The 19659-nt window shown below is 40.3% G+C and overlaps 1 protein-coding gene across 1 annotated transcript; it reads right to left on the reverse strand.

Annotated features, from left to right (window-relative positions):
- GDAP1 (ganglioside induced differentiation associated protein 1) lies at positions 384-19077 on the reverse strand. The gene is made up of 6 exons (XM_001927060.7): positions 18857-19077; positions 17980-18172; positions 8995-9168; positions 6926-7020; positions 4759-4873; positions 384-3581 (listed from the first exon to the last, which is right to left on the reverse strand). Exons 1-6 carry the CDS (start codon positions 18971-18973, stop codon positions 3199-3201), a joined length of 1077 nt encoding a protein of 358 aa, XP_001927095.3. The 5' UTR covers positions 18974-19077; the 3' UTR covers positions 384-3198.

Consider the following 19659-nt stretch of genomic DNA (forward strand, 5'->3'; position numbering starts at 1 on the left):
ATGTATACACACACACACACACACACATATAAAAAGGGTAATATGTGAAACTCAATAAACATGTAACAAAACTATTTGGGGAAAAAAAACCTTCTATTTATCATATTAATACCATATATACCCTGTTAAGTATCTGGCTGCAAAAGAACTCCTTTAACAATCAGGATCAATATGTTATCTTTTAAGCTACCATTCATTTTAACCATAAAATTGTGTGTATTTAAATAAATCATGGGTCAAAATTTTTATGGTATAAGGAAAATATCCTATAGCTAAATATTTTGGATATTTAACTTCTGCTTATTTTATTCTAATTACAACTTTATGCTTTGATGTTAAATGAAAAATATACATCTGATTTCTCAAAAAGATTACAAAATTAGTGCTTTCAGGATACACATTTATTTTCCAGTTAATTTTATTTATCTTACAGGCAGAATGGTGGCTTGATCTCTTTATTACATTGAACAACACCAAAAAATCTACAACTCAGGTGTCAGTATCGATAATTACTAAAAATTGAGCAAGCAATTTACAACTATCTGCGGTTAAGGAAACTGGATCAAAAAGGCATATAACAGCAATAACAATAAAACGGTATTTGTATTAAGACATAAATAGCCAACATAAATTCAGTACCTCAGGGATTTTTCTAACTGGGATCTTTATACAAATTTTGGAAATGGAGGAGCACATTGGTCAGTCCACCAATGATCACAAAAAAGAAAAGACATAAAAGTGCCTATTTTACTAATAGTATGTATTCAGCTCTTTAGCTTGACATTGTGTGGTACAGTTATCCCTTCCAAGCATTATAAATCAATACTACACATGCCTCAAGCTCTGTTACAGATGAATGATCTGATGAAGATGCCCTCATTTCAGAAACTAAGGTCATTAATGTTTATCTTCACAATAGCATCTCACAAGTCTTGCTGAACCTAAAGCCCGCCGGATCTCAGACTCCTGTGTGAACAGCGACATCTAGTGGCCATTATACCCCTAAACAAACACCTTTAATTTTTTAAGCCTATTTCCAATGAAACTAGCTGAAAATCATAAACACTTCTAGTAAATTTTCTCTAGATTCGATAATAAAATAAACTTAAGGAAAAGCAAGCACTATTTTTCAAATCTTTATTCTTAATCACTAACCCTTACATAGGTAATTATCCTTTGTAGCTTTTTATAATAATCAAATTTCAATTTCTTCATGCCCAAGTTCTTGCTTATAACAGGATGACATAAAGAATTCTGAAACACTTGAACTACTGAATAATCAGGTTTGTGGCTCTTTTATGAATACATGGACTGGAATGTCCCAGCAAGAAACAAATTCAGACACTGCATCCTCTACAACAATGCACTGAGGTGCAAAATTAAGACATTATAAAAGCTGCCAGTCTGTTCATTATTGTTAGGTTGAGTTTACACTGGAGATGTTATTTATTTTCTGTAAACAGGGAATATCCAGTTCATCTAAAACAACTTACTCATGAATTACAGAATCATTTTACCATCAGAAAAAAAAAATCACTGTTTAGTAGGTACGAACGTTTCCTATTAGTAAGGAGTCGATACATTCTTGGGCCATTTTGCACAGCCAAACTGAGACAGTCCAAGCAAGCCTCGGCTCTTCACTGGAACCTTAGCTCATCATTTCCGACACACACCACTCGTCAGACCTAACACTGCTCCCCAGGCCTTTCTAGCCTACTCCGCAGACACTCCACACTCCTCCTGTCACCAGGAAAGATATCTCCTGGGCACAAACTGTGTCGGGCAGTTCCACGGTTGTTGATGGGAGACACTGGGATGGTCCCTTGCATGTGGACTGAGGTACGCGCCCCCCCCGCCCCCCAGTTCTGCCAATGCCTAGACATACATGAATGGATGTAGGTGAAATCACTTTCTCTTGGCTTATTTCGTCTCCCCTATATAAACTGCCAAGGACCAAGACTAGACTTTCTCTTTCTTTGTAACCTCCTAGGGCTTTCCTGATGACAATAAATAGATGCAAGTCCTAGACAAAGTTTCTGTGTTTACACATCAGATGCCCCAAGTGCAAAGGAGCCTATTTAATTACTCACAAATCATCAAAATACCCCACCCAGCCACATGCCATGCTAGTGATTACCTGGGACATTCACCTAAAGGCCACCTGTGTGCACAAAAGGGCTGTGGAGGCCAAGATACCCAGGGACTGCTCATAGAGGTCCACGGGAGTGAGATTCCCCCAGGCATCTCTGGGGAATCATGAGGAAGAGCAACCACTGTAATATCACTTAAGATGTTCATGTAAATGCTAATCAGACATATTCCAGTGAGCCTCTCAGGCCCAAGTATATAAGGAGTTAATCTTATTAAACTAATGACTGTGATTTATGTGCATTTAAAATTAACACTAAGGTCAGATGAGGTGCTGTAAGTGAAAAGCCTGGGGTTTTCTCCAGCCCCCCACCCCACCCCCCACCCAGGAACCCCTTAGTCCTGGTTTCCCATGGTCCTCAATTACAGGAGGAGGCATGGGCTGTGGCCACAAGCAGTCAAAGGTAATGTTCAGTAAGGGGACAGGCAGCTGTGAGTGGCACTGGAGGCACCTGGAGGTCGCTTTCTAGTATCCATCATTATACAGACTTCCTTCTCCCTTCTTCCCCCTGCACTGTCCCTCTGCCTCCCTTATTTCTGCCAGGATCTAATGCAGTAGGAAGCATGGCTGTGCTCTGCTGCTGTCTGAACCCCTATGTTGTGTAACAAAGATGACTTCTGAATTCTAGGAGAAAGTCCTGCTGACTAGTCCATACTCAGCACATACAGATAGTCTCAGATGAAGAGCTCTGGGCAATCATAGGCTCTTGTTACTATCTCTTCATCATAATAATCTTCTCCCCCAAATCATCTAGAACTTGAACTGGCATTTTGAGTGAAAGGTCTCTTCTCTACCTGCCAGCATTCACATATCTTGGCCCTGCCCATGTTTTAAGGATGCATTTGTTCCAGTTTGTAAGCCAGTCATCTCCAAGTGACCCGCCCATAAAAAATCTTCATTGCTGCCTCTCCCCACATAAACTGGCCAAAGAGTAAAGTAAATTATGCATTTTACTGGTTGCCCGGGGCAGTCTTCCCAGGGCCTGGAAGAGCAGAGAAAGGTCTAACTTGAATGGCTGGAAGCATTGTCCCCACCAGATGCCCACAAGCCTAGAAATAATTTGGTCTGGGTCTAAGGGCTAATATCATGTTGCCAAGTCTCTTTCTGAAAAGCATAAAGGCAAAATATCCCATTCCTGCAAACAAACCAACCACAAGCGTAGTGCCAAGAACTTTGGGGGCCCTTTTCTTGGCCACCCGGAATGCGGTTGGCAGCACGGCAGAGATTAATATGTTGTTGACATGTCCTAAAACCTTGTTAAATGTTTTCCTCTTCAAGACACGCTCGTAATAGGTTTCCAAGTTTGGTCGCTTTCCATTTCCCCAGTTTCTTCTCGCAAAGCCCAGGAACTTCAGTCGATGCAAGGTGACAGCAAGCGAGACATCCGCCAGCGTGAAGGGTTCTCCGCAGAGCCAAGGCTGGCGGCCCTCTTCTAGTTAGAGAAAGGGACACCAGGATTAGGAGTGAGTGCAACACATCTTTTCTCTCCGTCTTGAGGGCAAGTGCAAGGAGAGCAAAAGATGAAGGCCATGGTATGTTTCCTTGACAACCACACTGGTCAAGTGATTTTATGCAACAGGAGACTTCCAAGGTCCCTGGGTGCAACTGGAGCCACCCATGTGAGCTCAAAGCCTCTCAGACAAAGGAGTTAATAGAACTTTCTTTCTAGATTAAGAAAATGACAGGCATGGGAGTTCCCATTGTGGCTCAGTGGGTTACAAACCGACGTGTATCCATGAGGATGCAGGTTGGATCCATGGCCTCACTCAGTGGGTTAAGAATCCAGCATTGCCGTGAGCTGTGGTATAGGTCGCAAACGCAGCTTGGATCCCACGTTGCTGTGGCTGTGGCGTAGGCTGGCAGTTGCAGCTCTACTGATTTGACCCCTAGCCTGGGAACTTCCATATGCTGTGCGTGGGGCCATAAAAAACTAAAAAAGAAAAAGAGGAAGGAAGGAAGGAAGGAAATGACAGGCATACTTCAGGAGAGGAGAATCCATAAAGTTGGGCCTGAAATGTCACACAGTGGTTGCTGCCAAATTTTAGTGACTTATTTAAAACAGAAGAAAGTCCCTATCATGAAGCAAGTCTTAGGCAACATGGTCTTCATCTTTGTTGTCAATCACACCAGTGCCAACAGTCCTGGCCAGCGGCTTAATCATGAAGTTAGGTTCACAGGTGCAGATGGCTGCTCACCAGGCAGCCTGCACAGACACAGGCTGGCTCTCATGTGATACTTTACTTCAGACTGGAAGTTTTCTCCCTGCCTAAGGAAAGAACTAGAGGGAGCATTCAAACAATGACTCAGGTTATTCAACCAAACTACTGTAATTAAAATTTGTGAAATAGGCTGGGAAGGGATCTCCCAACCATAACTTCAATTGTGCAGAAAAATCCTTCATCAGTCATATTTCACATAGATGCAGACAGAGTTACAATTAGACACCTGGGTTTTACTGAATTCAGTAGTATTGTTATCACAATTAAAATGCCCATGAGGATTAACAGTTAAAAGCATATTACAGCATGTTTTTTGGTGAAATCTATGCATGTTCCCATAAATACTCTTGACGTCCAGGGAAAGAGAAAAGAACACAAATGAGAACCTACCTGGGGTTTCTTCATTTCTTCTTTGCAACTCAGTTTCAACCTGATCCAAGACTTTCTCCAATTCATCGAGAATTTTCTTCAAATACTTGACATTGTCATGGTCAAGGAGCTTTGACTAATTAACAAAAATAACTCAATAGGTTATTTACACCTGTAAAAGCAATTCAAGTAGAACAATGCAGATATAAACCCTTAGAGAGTTGGAGCCTTTTTATGCTAGACAATGAGAAGCAATAGGTTAACTTTGCAAAAGCAAAGGTGAGGGGAAATGCACCTGCTGTGACAAGATCGCAGGGGCCAAACCCACTGCTCACTGGCAACTCCTGTGGGACTGGATGGCCAAGGGGGCAAAGAATATGAGAGGCCCACAGAGACTGCTCTCACGCCCAGCTCTCAAGGGCAGAATTTCAGCAGCCTTCGGTGGATGAATAACTGAAGGGTTAAAGATGAAAGGGAAATTTGAATGCAGTGAGTTAAAGAGGAAGTGGAAGTAAGGAATTCTGTGTCTGCAGGTATTTGAGAAGTTCACTTAGTTCCTGCAGGATAAAGGAAGACGAGAAGTAGAGGGAGGGTTGGAGTGTTGGTGTTTGTACGTTTTTAATATGGGAGGAGCTTACACGTGTTGTTGGAGGAAAGAATCACCAGAAAGAGAAAGGCTGACGATAACTGAGGAAGCAAAGCCCTGGTCCTCAGGAGGCAGGCAAGTCAAAATGGATGAACTCAAAATGGATTGAAGACTTGAACACAAGACCAGAAACCATAAAACTCCTAGAAGAAAACATAGGAGGTGTGATGGTCTTGGTGATGATTTTTGTCATCTGATACCAAAAGTAAAAGCAGCAAAATCAAAAAAAAAAAGCATTCAACTAAAAAGATTCTGCACAGCAAATGAAACCATCAACAAAATGAAAAGGCTACCTACTAAGTGGGAGAAGATATTTATGAATCATATATCTAATAAGGGATTAGTATCCAAAGTATATAAAGAACTTATACAACTCAATAGCAAAAACAAACAAACAAACAAACAATCCAATTAAAAGGGCAGATGGTCTGGATAGACATTTTTCCAAAGCAGACATACAATGGCCAATAGGTACATGAAAAGAAGCTCATCATTGTCAGTCATTAGGGAAAAAAAAATCAAAACCACAATAGATATCACCTCACCCCTGTCAGAATGGCAACTATCAAACAGATAAGAAATCACAAGTATAGACAAGTGTGGAAGAAAGAGAACCCTTGTGTACTATTGGTGGGCATATGAATTCATGTAGCAGCCACCATGGAAAAGAGTATGGGGTTCCTTAGAAAAACTAAAAATAGAACTACCGTATGATCCAGCAAACCCACTTCTGGGTATTCATCCAAAGAAAACAAAAGCACTAACTTAGAAAGATGTATGCACTCCCATATTCACTGCAGCACTATTTACAATAGCCAAAACATGGAAACAACCTAATGGTCCATCAACAGAATAACAGATAAAGAAATTGTGCTGTGTGTGTATGAGTGTGTGTAATGGAAAATTTTTTAGCTATAAAAAGGAGTGAAAATTTGACCTTTGCAAAAACAAGCCCGGACCTTGAGGGCATTATGTTGAGTGAAATAGAGAAGGACAAATACCATACAACCTGTCTTATACGTAGAATCTAAAAACAAACAAATGACCAAGCTCATAGATGCAGAGAACGAACTGGTGGTTTCCAGAGGCAGGGAGTGAGGAGTTGGAGAAATTGGTGAAGAGGTCAACAGGTAAAAATGGGGAAAAAATGACAGAAGCAAGGTGAGCATGTGTTTTAAAAAAGCAAATTTGCCAATTGCCTTATTGGCATAAAAAAGTCAGAGGTCTAGCTGCCTTGAAGTGGCAAAATACCTAAAAGGACAGATTCCTAGAATATTTTATTAACTTGCTTTTACATTTTATAACTTTCCCTGGCCACCAGCCTGAGCCATATCTGCTTTTAAGCAATTGTCGTTAGGTCTGAATAGCAAACCCAATAAAGAAAAATTCTTTCTAAAAGCAGAGCATCAGCCAAAGGTAACATGGTACAGGTGACTTGCGATATGCAACAGAAGATGCTCTAAGAAATATTGATACTTTTCAAAAAGTAGGACACTGAATACACACAGCAGATGTCAAGTGAGGACAGCCTGGTTTACTTACTTTAAGTCGCTTCTGTTTTGCAATGTATGCCTCTTGTAAATCTGGGTTTTCTTCGGCAAGTTTTTTCAGTTCAGACTCTGTGTTACCAATTTGGCCTGAGAATAAAATCATTTTTGAAATAGAAAATTATTTCCTCCCTTTCGTACAAGAAACAAAGAAGGGGAAACTTGATGGTGAGAGCATAAGCCCTGGGCATCATGCCCTGCCTCCAGCTCAGCCTCCCTCTTGCTGTGCCTCAGCTTCCCCACTTTTATTTTTTATCTTTTTGTTTGTTTGTTTTCACTTTTCTTTTAGGGCCACACCCGAGGCATATGGAGGTTCCCAGGCTAGGGGTGAATCAGAGCTGTAGCCACCAGCCTACGCCAGAGCCACAGCAACCTGGGATCCAAGCCACATCTGTGACCTACACCACAGCTCACGGCAACACCAGATCCTTAACCCACTGAGCGAGGCCAGGGATCGAACCTGCATTCTCATGGCTACTAGTCAGATTCATTTCTGCTGTGCCACAAAGGGAACTCCAGTTTTCCCACTTATTTATTTATTTATTTTGCTTTTTCTTTTAAGGCTGCACCCGCAGCATATGGAGGTTCCCAGGCTCGGGGTCAAATCACAGCTGCAGCCGCCAGCCTACACCACAGCTCATGGCAATGCCGGATCCCTGACCCACTGAGCAAGGCCAGAGATCGAACCCGCATCATCATGGATACTAGTGGGATTCATTTCTGCCTTGCCGCAAAGGGAACTCCAGCTTCCCCACTTTTAAAATGGAGCTCTCAGAGCATCTGCCACCTGGATGAAGCAGGAGGTACTGGGAGCACTGGGAGCAACACCCAGCACGTCCTAAGTACTTAGTGCAGAGTACTTCTTCCTTTCAGCACCTTTCAAGTTTTCTGTAATAAACTTCTTTGTGATGGGAAGTAAAAAGTCTTATTGGAGAAAGTTACTCTAGGCAATAGAACTATCATGAGAATACTTGTTTCAAATCATATAACGAGTATTTTATGAAGAGAAGGAGGAAGAACAAGAGGAAGGTGAGAAGCTGGAAAAGAGAAAAATGGAGGCGAGAAGAGGAGTGGGGAGGAGGGTATAAAAAGAAAGAAAAATAGGGGAGTTCCCTTCACGGCTCAGTGGAAATGAATCTGACAACATATATGAGGATGCAGGTTTGATCCATGGCCTTGCTCACTGGGTTAAGAATTCAGTGTTGCTGTAAGCTGTGGTGTAGGCTGCAGATGTGGCTTGCATCCTGCATGGCTGTGGTGAAGGCTGGCAGCTACAGCTCTGATTCAACACCCAGCCTGGGAACCTCCATATGCCACAGGTGTGGCCCTAGAAAAAAAATTTTTAGACAAAAAAAATAATAAATAAAGAAGAAAAAGTTAAGTAAGAGAACCATCCTGGTGAGGGGTGATATAACAGAAAGAAGGTACTTTCTGGAATTAGAAGATCTGGGTGTGTGTTCCGGGTCAAACACTCCCAGAGTCTGACCATAGCCACCTTCCCTTCCCTCCCCATCCCAACCCCCTGGGCCACAAACCACACCTCCGGCTCCTCATCCCATGCACTGCCCCTTCCCCGTCCTGGGACAGGAGCAAAGTAGAGAGCCGACCATCAGAACTCAACCTCAGTGAATTCAGAGGTAGGGTAACGGTGAGACAGCCCATAGCCCAGCTTCCTCGTATAATAAAACAAAAATTAAGGACCAGAAATGTGAACTAAGTTGCCCATGACTCCCAGCAGATCCCAGCTTTCCTGATTCCTAGTCTCTCCATCCATAAGAACACATTGTGTTCTTTTCTTTTCCATAGGGCACACTTCTGAGTTTTATCTAAGCCTGGCCCTCAAGGCCAAGAGCTGGAAAGTCAGGTCCCATAGACAATAAATGTCCAACTGAACAGCTGAAGCACAGATTAACCTGACAGGTGCAGGGATCAATGTATAACATGCATGTCCATGAGGCAAACTCAACAACCCTGCCTCCAAGTCATCAAGAGCTGTGCTAGGTCTCAAAAATGAATGAGAAGAAACTCGCGACCAAATTCCATGTCTTTAAGGTCTTTACATACTGCGAATCCTTGTTGTTGCATAAGCCGGGATCATGGAGTCCACTGTTAGCTCAGGATGTAGGATGCAGCCGTGTGTATAAGCATCCATAGGCAAGGAGTCAAGCAGTTCTCGATAGTGCTGTACCCGTGGGTAATACATGCTCCCTTTATCAGGCATTAACCTGGGTGTTTTTTCTAAAGGACAGACACAAACATGGAAGAAAAAGTTACAAAGGAAGTGTTACATCCAAAAGCAAAACACAAAAACCCCAACACCCTCATCATTAGCATTTCCAGTATTATATGAAGACATGTAAAAAAGAATACCTCCCCAGCCAACATATTCAAAATTTGAAATGAACTGACAGAAAGAGCAGATCACAAGCCATGGTCACACTTCTCCACTTTGCAAATTGCTCTTCAACCCTCAAGATTCAGTTATTGATGCCAACTCCCCTGTGGAAACTTCCCCAACTTCCTATGACTACCAACACCTGGCTTGGTCAGCTGTGCCTTCCTCTGTACATGCAAAACGCTTGCTACATTATAGCCCTTAACCACCTTAATTAGTTGTTTATATCTTTTTGCCCCATTCCCCTCTTCAGGACAAGGAACCTATGATGCAGGGTCTAGCATTAGTGTTCTATACACTTTAGACCCTTGGTCAAGGTTGGTTAAGTGAATGAAAGCTCATTATGGAAAGATGATCAAGGACCACTCTTTCCTAGGTTCCAGTTAATACCGAGAATGATCCTGTTGGTGCTGTGCAAAAATAAATGGACCATCTTCACAGGATTCACCAGGAATTTTTACTATCTTTATCTCTGGAAAGTGGGTTCTTCATCAATCCACATTTGCTGGTTAAACTCTAAACTATAGACTCCTTAAGGACAGGGACCATATCCTGTTCCTTGTGGAATCCCCAATAAAATGCCTAATAAAATGTTTAACTCATAGTAGGTACTAGATAAGTTTCAATGAATGAATATATTCCCAAATTGCTAGTTATTTGAGAATATTTTTTGAGCTGGAGAAGCCCTGCAGCAGTTAACAAGGACACTGATACAGAGGCTGAGACAGTCTCCCAAGATCCCACAGCTAATTAGAGGAAAAACAAGAACCAAAGTCATTAACTCCTAAGGCAGTGCTGTTTTACTACATCATTGTAACATCTTCAAAGGGTGTACTTTTCAGAGACTATCCAAGAAGAAAATAAAGATGAATCACATGATCCAGAGGTCACGGCTAAGTGCCTACAGAATCATTTCCCACTTCTGAGTCTCAGGCTACCCCTAAAAAATGCCAACAGGCTTATTAATCCAACAGGTGAATAGAACAGCCTCAACTTTTTTTATTTTGGCTTATTCACTTATCCATTGACGCTGGGTTATTTATTTCATTCCGAATCCTTTTGAGCAGCCCACACTCACTCATAAGCATTCCGGGGTTGATTGCAGAGCATTTCAGGCAAGATCTCATAATGCCAGACCAAGCAGAACAAGCTTTTTAAGCCAATAGGCTTTCTGAGTCCTTAAGACAAAAGTAGATGGGATACTCCTCAAGGCCATGGACAAATGTCTAATTCCTTGTTGGGGAGTCCAATTCTGAAGTCTGCCTTAGAATAACCAACAGTGATGGGTCAGCTATATACTGCTCATCAACCTTGGATTTGTCACGGTCCAACAAATGCATGGTATACAATTCCATGAGGTTGATGTACTGGACACCTTCGAAGGTCCTTGGAATTCTAAAGATTCTTAATCTTTGGTGTGCCACCAACCTGTTCTCAAAACAATGTTCTTAAATGCATAAAATATAAGACAGGATTGCAAATGAAATTGATTATATTAAAATATGTTATCAAAGTAATTTTAAATTATAAAATACTAATATGGGTGACTTTTTACTAATAATATTAATGACATCTAGCAGCAGGTCTAAAGACTGCCATAATTTCAAAGTAGTGATGGGCACAAGTGATATTTTAAGATATCTGCAGAACCCTGATATGCTGTGAACACATTGCAGTCATGTGAACATATGAACAAAGTCACAGGCCCTCCTGATATTGCTGTGGATTATGCCTATATTGGAAATGAAATTTTTCTGTTGGAAATTAGTGAAAATAAAGATGTAATGTTCTTTCCCCCTGAGATATCAAATCTCCTGAATTCTATTCACAGGCCACATGGGGTTAACAGCTCTCAAAGTATGGTCTGAAAATTCCTGGGATTCCCTAAGACCCTCTTAAGTCAAAGCTACTTTTACAGTAATACTAAGATGTTAATTGCTTTTTCACTCCTATTCTCTTGAGGGTATGGTGGTATTTTCCAGAAGCTCCATAACACATGATGATGCCACTCTGACAGTAAATGGACTGTGGACTTGTGTATCTTGTGCTTTAAACTGTTCTGTTTTAATTTCTAACTTGACAAATATTGATAGATAGCCCACATAAACAGAAGCTCTCAAATGTCCTCATTAGTTTTTATGACAAAGGGACCTTGAAGCCAAAAAGTTTAAGAACCACCGCTTTGGGGGTCCCAGAACCCACAGGTTCCTAACCACAAATGATTTTTAAATGCTTTCCAAGTGGTTAAATTTATGGCTACTGGCTCTGACTGCTTTCTGGTGCCAGGCCTGGGGCTTGTCTTCAGAAGAGCATACCACTTCCTTCCTGAGAAAGTGAATGAGAGCAGGAAAAACAACGTCTAATTGCTTCCTGGGGAAGGTCCATCTGGCCAAGTCTGAACCCACATGTCTGAAAGCTTGAAAATCACCTTCTTCTATTCAGTGTACCATCACTATATAACTGTCTCCTAAAAGACTTTTGTCAGCCAAGGCATAAGGTAAGCACTGAACCCCTGTTCTTTTCCAAGCTCCCTCTCTCTCTTCAAGGACACCCTGTCCAGTGTCACACACCCAAAGTGCTGCCAGCACCTTCCTGACACCGGGGCACACTGTGTCAGAAAGAATGTATCAAAAGACAATTGGGAGTTTCCTTTGAATTATACAGAAAATGTTCCCTCTCATTCTCATCTTACTCTACTTTCCAGTCCTTCCGTAAAGCATTTTTGTTAGGATACTTAAAAAAGGAAATCTTTTGTTGATATTCTATCTCAATCAGGAATCAGAAAGCAATAGAAGGCTTATAGGGGCAAGACAGGGAATCAGAGGACTTTTAAGAAGCAGGCAATGAGAAGAGTTTCTAGCGATGGGGAAGAGGTTTGAGGCGCTGGAAGCCAGGATTAGTGATTAAGCTGGAGGAATAAATACATTGGCATAAGTCCCGACTTCGTAAAGGAACTGAGGGACAAAGGCAAGTCTTGTATTGCACCTAAATTGAGGCAGCAAATTAGAAACAGGCAGATAGACATAAACCAGAACAATGTGACAACAAGAGAACAAGAGAAAACAAAAGAATAAAATCTTAAATCGGAAAGAAACAACAGAAGCATTCTGCAACCATTTAAAGGGGACAAACAGCTCCACATATTCTTAAGTCCCTCTATTGCTGGGTAGAATAACAATGGCCCTGAGCCATTAAAAAAAAATTATATTCCGTTTCCTCAAGAGCAATAAAATAAAAAGAATTCAGAGGCTTAAAGGCATTAAGTTTTTATTATTTTCCAAAACTGACTGCTTTGATTTCCTACATTCCCCAGCGATGGCAGATGAAGGCGGAATTATTATGCCTTGTTTTCATGAGAGACTCCCTTTGGGTCTATTTGAATCATTGTCAGGTCTTTCTTATTAACTCAATGAAAACAGATCAGACTTCATTTCTATCTCTATCCCTTTGCTGATTTTTCATTTTACTCAGATCATTTAGTGATGACATAGGTACGAGAGATAATATGCAGCATGCACCTGAACAAAGTTGTACCCTTCAGCCAGTCATACACCAGGCTATCAAAAATATAATAATAATGGTAAACAAGTTATGACCTGAAGCAAAAGATAACTTTGGAACTAGAAAGATCAAATCTAAATAAACATGGATGGGGAAAAAACACATGGTGTCAAATTACATACGTTCATTATATGCATCCAGAATTTTCTCAGAGCCAAATTTGTGGCATTATATTCAATATATTTTATACCTTAAATGTTTAACTGTTTTTTATTTAATTGGTAGTCTAAAGACTCTTACAGAAACATTCATAATGGGGGGGACTCCTTTATCAGACAATATGTCCTAATTATTGTATACACATAATATTGAACTAGGACTTCCGCATCATCATACCCCCTCCTGTCCACTAAAATTGAACAAATCACAGAATTTTTTTTAATTACTTTTAAGAAAAATATAATAATAAAATTTAAAATTACTTTTTAAAACCACTTTTATTGGCAGAGCATGAGTTTTAAAGACTCATTTTCTTTCCCTTACCATATAGCATATTTTCTCTGCAATTGATTACACTATTTGTACAAATCTACAATTTCAGCAGATGTACTAAAAAGTATATTATGTTATTCACCTAGATATGAGCCTTCTATTAAGTCATTCTATGACCTTAACAATAATTGGAAATTCTTTCATAAAGAACTGTATATTTTTAATGTAACAGTAATTTTAGAATTAACATTATTTTTAAAATCCAAGATGATTTTCAATATATGTTAATAAAACTGCACTTATAGTTTAATGCAGACGTAATATATAATAGTTTAATATACCAGAATACTTGTATTATTTCCAAACTAAATTCTTATCCCTAAGAATACATAAAATGATATATCTAGATATAAGATGAGCCATAATCTCCAGAGAACTGTTATACAATAATAATATATATATTATATATTATGTATAATAATAAATTACCAAAATTCCATATTCACCATTTGCTACCCTTGATTCCAGGTTACCACTGAGTTATTTGGCAATAATAAATAGTATATATCCTAGTATCTTGTAGTTATTTCATGCTTACTTGTATTATCTAGTGGCAGAATAAAAGTTCACTAAAAGGGGTTATGATATACCAAAAGCATAAGGATGTAAACGTAAATATTGATTACACAGAAAGGTAGAGAAAGGTGTACAGGTCAGCAAGCCATCATTTTTAGTACAATTCCCATTTGAAATACTAATGAAGGATAGCAAATAACAGCAAAGGAGATGCCAGTTGACTGCACTTTGTCCTTTAGATAAAAGGATGCACTGAAACTTTCTAATAACCATGGGCACTCACACATCTCATGAAAATCTATTCACTTACTATCATTCTAATTTGTCAATTTCCCTCAAGGTTCCATCCATAATTGGATAAAATCTGTATGTTCCAACCAGTTCAGATGCAGCAGGTCACAATTTTCCATATTCTGGATAGACATCTACACTTTTGAAACAACTTGAGATCACACTCATCTTTTATTTCCTTGTTCACTTTTGTTGGTAACTCATGAGCATGCCAGGTCTCCTATCCTTCTAATTTCTTAAAACAGAATTCATATACTACTTGTAGCCTTGTTAAACTTTATCTTAGTTGTTGTTCCAACTTATTGTTTGATGAGAAGCATTTCATCAGCAAGTCATCATTTTAACGATAGCAGCTTTTGTCATCTGCAGGTGGAATAGTATTTCTTCTATGTCTTTATTCAAATCATTTATAGATTTGTTAGGCTCAAGTCACAGAACAAAAAGCTAAAAGAACACCAGCAGAGATCCCTGTCCAGGCTGACATCTATTTTCAATAATTCATTCATTGTAATCATTCAAATGTATTTATTTCCTAATAGAGAACATTCATCATAGGCACGGGGAACACAGGTGTTAATGAAACAGACACTGCACTTACAGTGGTCTACACATAATTGCAATAATTAAAGTGTGATGAAATTATCAAAGGATAAGTAAAAGGAGAGTCTATAGAAAATGAATGACCTGGTATAAGAAATTCATAAATGACTATTCTTCAATAGAGTGGTTTATTCATTGGAAAATGTGCATTACTCTCATCTAGCTGTATTTGCTCCTTCATTTCACAAAGGGATGATATGATGTAACCTCAAATGCTCTACTTAAATCAAGATACACTCTATCTAGACCCATGGCCAGCACATAATTTTTCATTTTTTAAAGTATTAAAGACATTCTCCAGTAATGTAAAATTGAAGCTGGTTCCTTTAAATTGAAATACTCAAAAAATATATTTTTTAAGATTTTTGACAATGCATTCCAGAATTCTGCCACACTTAAAGACAGTAATTTATAGCATTGTTCAAAGCCTTAGCAATGACTTAACACACAGTGCTTCTCAAAATTTTATGTATATATGAATCACTTGGGAATCTTGTTAAAATGCATGTTCTGATTCAAAAGATTTGCAGTCGAGTCTAGACTTCTGCAGGCCTAATAAGTAAGCTTCCCTGTGATACCCATGCTGCTAGTCAATGGAATACACATTAAGTAGCAACAATTAGAATTCGGTTGTTGAGGAGTTCCCATCATGGCTCAGCGGAAAGGAATCTGACTAGTATCCGTGAGATTGCAGATTTGATCCCTGACCTCGCTCAGTGGGTTAAGGATCCGGCGCTGCCATGAGCTGTGGTGTAGGTTGCAGATGTGGCTCGGATCTGGCACGTCTACAGCTCCGATTCAACCCCTAGCCTGGGAACCTCCATATACCAAGGGTGCGGCCCTTTTTTAGGATTTGAATTCTAGTTGTCGCCTCTCTGACAACTGAGATAACATCAGTCTCTCTCTTGTCTGGCTCTTTTCCTAGTCTCCATGAGTTCTTAATGATAAATACAGATTATCAATAATGACAATTACATGTTTGTTCCTCATTTTAATACTTTGAGATAAACTTCATCTGGAGACTAGACTAGGCTTCATTTATCTAACTATTATTATTTTGTTTTCTTGCTGTCATTTTATCTACTAAGGGTTTTAGTTCCCTTAATCTCCTTCTAACCTTTCTCCATTGAATGACTGCTCTCCTTGGGAACCAGGATAGAGTGAAATAAAGAGCTGACTGGACTTGCTTTATCTCAGCAACTGATAAAACTCTACCACCTCATCCAAGAGGACAAACAGAAACATCAGGTGATTGAGGATATGCAACAACAGTTTAGCGATACCTTCAGACTAAACCTAGGATTCTTGGTTATGCCCTCATGCTATTGGTACAACCAGAATTGAAGTCCTTAGCGTCCATGTTTTCATCTTAAAGTTTAGGCCACAATGCCTTCCCCGCTGATTGAAAAAAATTTAATAAGAACTTAGTATTCATCTTGAGCAGGACTCAGAATGCACTTGCATTTTGTTATTACATGGTCGTAGAAAAAGAAAAAGCTCTAAGAAAAATTTAATAAAGCCTAATAACCATTCCCATTATTGTAATATAAAGCAACATTTTATATTACTGAATATCTTAGAGGAGAAACAACATGAGAAAGAGGAGGAGAAGAACAGTGGGAGGAGCAGCAGTAGTTTAAAGGTTGCTAACAAAAGATTTAAATAGGATTCTTCCATTTACTATATCTTTTTAAAGTTTTCGAAGATTTAAAGTAGCATTCTTAGGCAACTATTGTATCTTATTCACATTAGCATAATCACTTCTCCCAAGAAATACAAATTATTATTTAACAGACTTGTCCATTTCCAAAAAGCTCAAGATTGAAAAAAATTGCCTCATCAATTAGCCACCATTTTCCATACAGTACCCAGCATTTAGATTGATAAGGGATAAGCAAATAATGATGGATGGGAAGGCAGTTCATTAAACTCTTCAGTTAAGATCAGTGTCCACCTCCAATCAGAATCCTAGAGAACTAAACACTGGAACTGAGAATAAGGGTAGCGCATTGCTCATCAAATTCCCTGGGATAACCCCCCTCATTTAGTTCTCTACTTAATTTCCTTCTAAGTACCTCAGACATTTTTTTTGGGGGGGGGGCTTTTAATTTCCTTTCTCAGCTTCCAGTAATCTGGGGTTATATTGTGGTTTTATCCCATTCAACTAACAGCAGCATAACTGGTGGCAGATGAGAAGTAACTGGATCTCTGCAGTTTTCTTTTTCAGGAGTACTTAGCTGAACCCTAGGAGCTCTCTGTTTTGCCAGCGACCTGCTGTATAATCTTGGGCAAATATCAAAGCTACAGTTCACCTTGTCATTAGGAAAATGTGAAACAATGTATATATAAGTGGCAATGACTGTGAGAGACAGCCATGTAACACCAAGGTTTAGATTTGAAAAACTTGCATTCCAGCCCTGTTTTGCCATAAAATAGCTATGTTACCTTAGGCAACTGCTGTTTCTCTTTCATCATGTACAAAATGGGAATACTAGACTACCATACATATCCAGGTGGGTTTTTTTTTTTTTTTTGAAGATTGACCAGAAGAGAAATTATAAGATGCCTGACATAAAACAGGCTGTCAATAGATGATTATTACTTAAAAGTGGTGTACAAAGTTAAGCCCTATAATTGGCCACAAAAGATATAAAATTCAAACCATACAGATGTAAGGAGGGCAGAGATCTCCCAGAATACCAACATTCTAATTTCCCTTGTCTAAGATTTATTCCTCTTTTCCCTCATTCTGCTTTTAAGGTGGAACAAGTTGGTAGTTTAGGTGAAACTGATTTTCACTCCCTACCCTTAGAATCAATATTATGAATCTGACTTCAAGCCTAATAACTCAACACCAGAAACCACACTCCTCAGAATTTTTTTGCGAGCAAATTTAAAAGGGACATTCCAATGTTAAAATTGGCAGTTTACATGAAATCTTTTCAATGGAGTTATACTGGCTTATACAAAATTTTATGCTTTTGACCCACTTTATATTTGAGTGCTTATGGAAATGGAAAAGGTTTTTGGCATTCAACCACCATTATAAAACCAAAAAGAGGGGAGGAACGGGGGAAGAGGGAAGGAAGGGAGGAGGAAGGAAGAAGAAGGGGGGAAGGGGAAGGGGGGGAAGAGGCAGACATATATTTGTGTTGAAAGGAAATCTAAGAAATCACAAATAGCCTTAACATTACCATCCAGGAAAGTCTGTTCAAGATAATCAATGATCTGAGTGGCCTCACAAATAATGTTTTCCCCGTGGATAAGGACAGGCACTTCTCCAGTTGAGTTCAAACGCATAAACCAAGGCTCATTGTGCTCACTCAGGGGCAGACTTACATCATGTTCCTCGCACTTCAATGCCTTTTCAGCAATTACCAAGCGCACCTGGAAGAGGTCACACTGGTTACTAGGACGCCTGTAGGCTTTCAATGAACTACACCCCTGGATACCACCAAAGCCGTTTTTTTGGTGATTCCCTGCGTCATTAATATTTTCAACATTCTTTTCAACCATCCTTATTCCTGGACTTAACACATGACACACTCCAGCGTTTTACTCTTAAAAATTAGAAAAGATCATAAAGTCATGAAAATGATTCTGGCTATATCCATTCCACAGGCACGCTCTCCATCACTAGTACTTTTTTGTGTCCCAAACCTTATTAGGTGTCCCTCCCATAATAAGAACTTGAAACAGATACTAGGCCTGCTGAAGAGAGCAAGAGTAAGAGAAGGAATTGGAAATGGGGCAGTTGTAGGAAGGCGCCTCTCTCTTCCTCCCTCTCCAAGGCCCTGGAGACAAGGCCTCCAGCCCCCAAACCGAAACTGATGCTTTTCTGTCGCATTTCCCTGAGTGCTAGTGCCTGAGTCATCGCCTTATCCAACTCAGACTGATCCTTCCTGCTCCCCAACAAGGCGCACCCCTGCCGCACAAGGGAGCTCCGGCCGGGGGGTTAGGGTGGCCTGTTTCTAGGTGGGCGGGCTCACCCGGACCACACCCAGAGGGAGCTGTCCTGGTGCTGAACCCCGATCCGCGCCGCCACCCCGCCCGCCGGACCGAGGCCTCTACCTTTTGAGAGCTGAAGGAATGCGTCCAGTGGTACAGAATGAGCTTAACCTCCGCGTCCGACTTGCCTTCCGCCATCAAGGGCGCGCCCCCTCTTTGCTCGTCCTGCCTCCGAGCCATTTCGGGGTGCGGGAGCGCGGGAGGGCTTCGACCGCCCGCCCTTTACTTCCCCCACCCACAGTGCGCTGCCAGGCGTCCTTAGTTTTTTCCGTGATGCCACCCGGAGCCCGGAAAGATGCGCTCGCGCGTACGAACAGATCACTGGGAAGTGTAGTTTCGCGGGTGAGAAAGCTGGGGGGCCGAGGCTGCAAAGATTGGGGGCGGGTCTGCGCACCAGAAAGCCGCTGGAGTGCGCAAGTCACCTGGGAGGTGCAATTGGACTTTTTTTAGGGGAAGCAACCTAAAGATATGAATCTCTAATTATGAAATGAGTAATGAATAATGTTGACTGCAAATTCCTTCTCGGTTTTGTAGGTGGAGTAGAGATTGCTCAGGTTTAAGAGCATCAATTTCCCAAGATACTTAGGGTTCCTCTTGGAGAGTCTGTGCCTTTGGTGGAAGGGAAGTTCCAGTTGACAGACAAAACAACAAGATAAGGATTTATGAGTTTTCATTAGAAGAGTCTACTATGTGGCTGTACAGCAGAAATTGACAGAACATTGTAAATCAACTATAATAAAAAATTTAAATAAAATAAGATTCTACTGTAGAGTCAAATAATAATAACCATAAACAATGGCGAGTTAGACTAGCCTAGCTGCTAAACACAGTTTTTAGAGCAGAACTTCCTGGTTTCCTTTCCTGAT

The sequence above is a fragment of the Sus scrofa genome, chromosome 4, assembly GCF_000003025.6.
Source record: "Sus scrofa isolate TJ Tabasco breed Duroc chromosome 4, Sscrofa11.1, whole genome shotgun sequence".
Classification (NCBI taxonomy): Eukaryota; Metazoa; Chordata; class Mammalia; order Artiodactyla; family Suidae; genus Sus; species Sus scrofa.

Bases quoted from the DNA above. Each gene is read 5' to 3' on its own strand.
- GDAP1 (XM_001927060.7), bottom strand. From the start codon at position 18,973: ATGGCTCGGAGGCAGGACGAGCAAAGAGGGGGCGCGCCCTTGATGGCG. The intron at 9,169-17,979 runs GTAATGTTAAGG...TCTGTCCTTTAG, and splicing joins TGAACAGACTTTCCTGGATG to AAAAAACACCCAGGTTAATG. The intron at 7,021-8,994 runs GTATGTAAAGAC...TTTTATTCTCAG, and splicing joins TGCAACAACAAGGATTCGCA to GCCAAATTGGTAACACAGAG.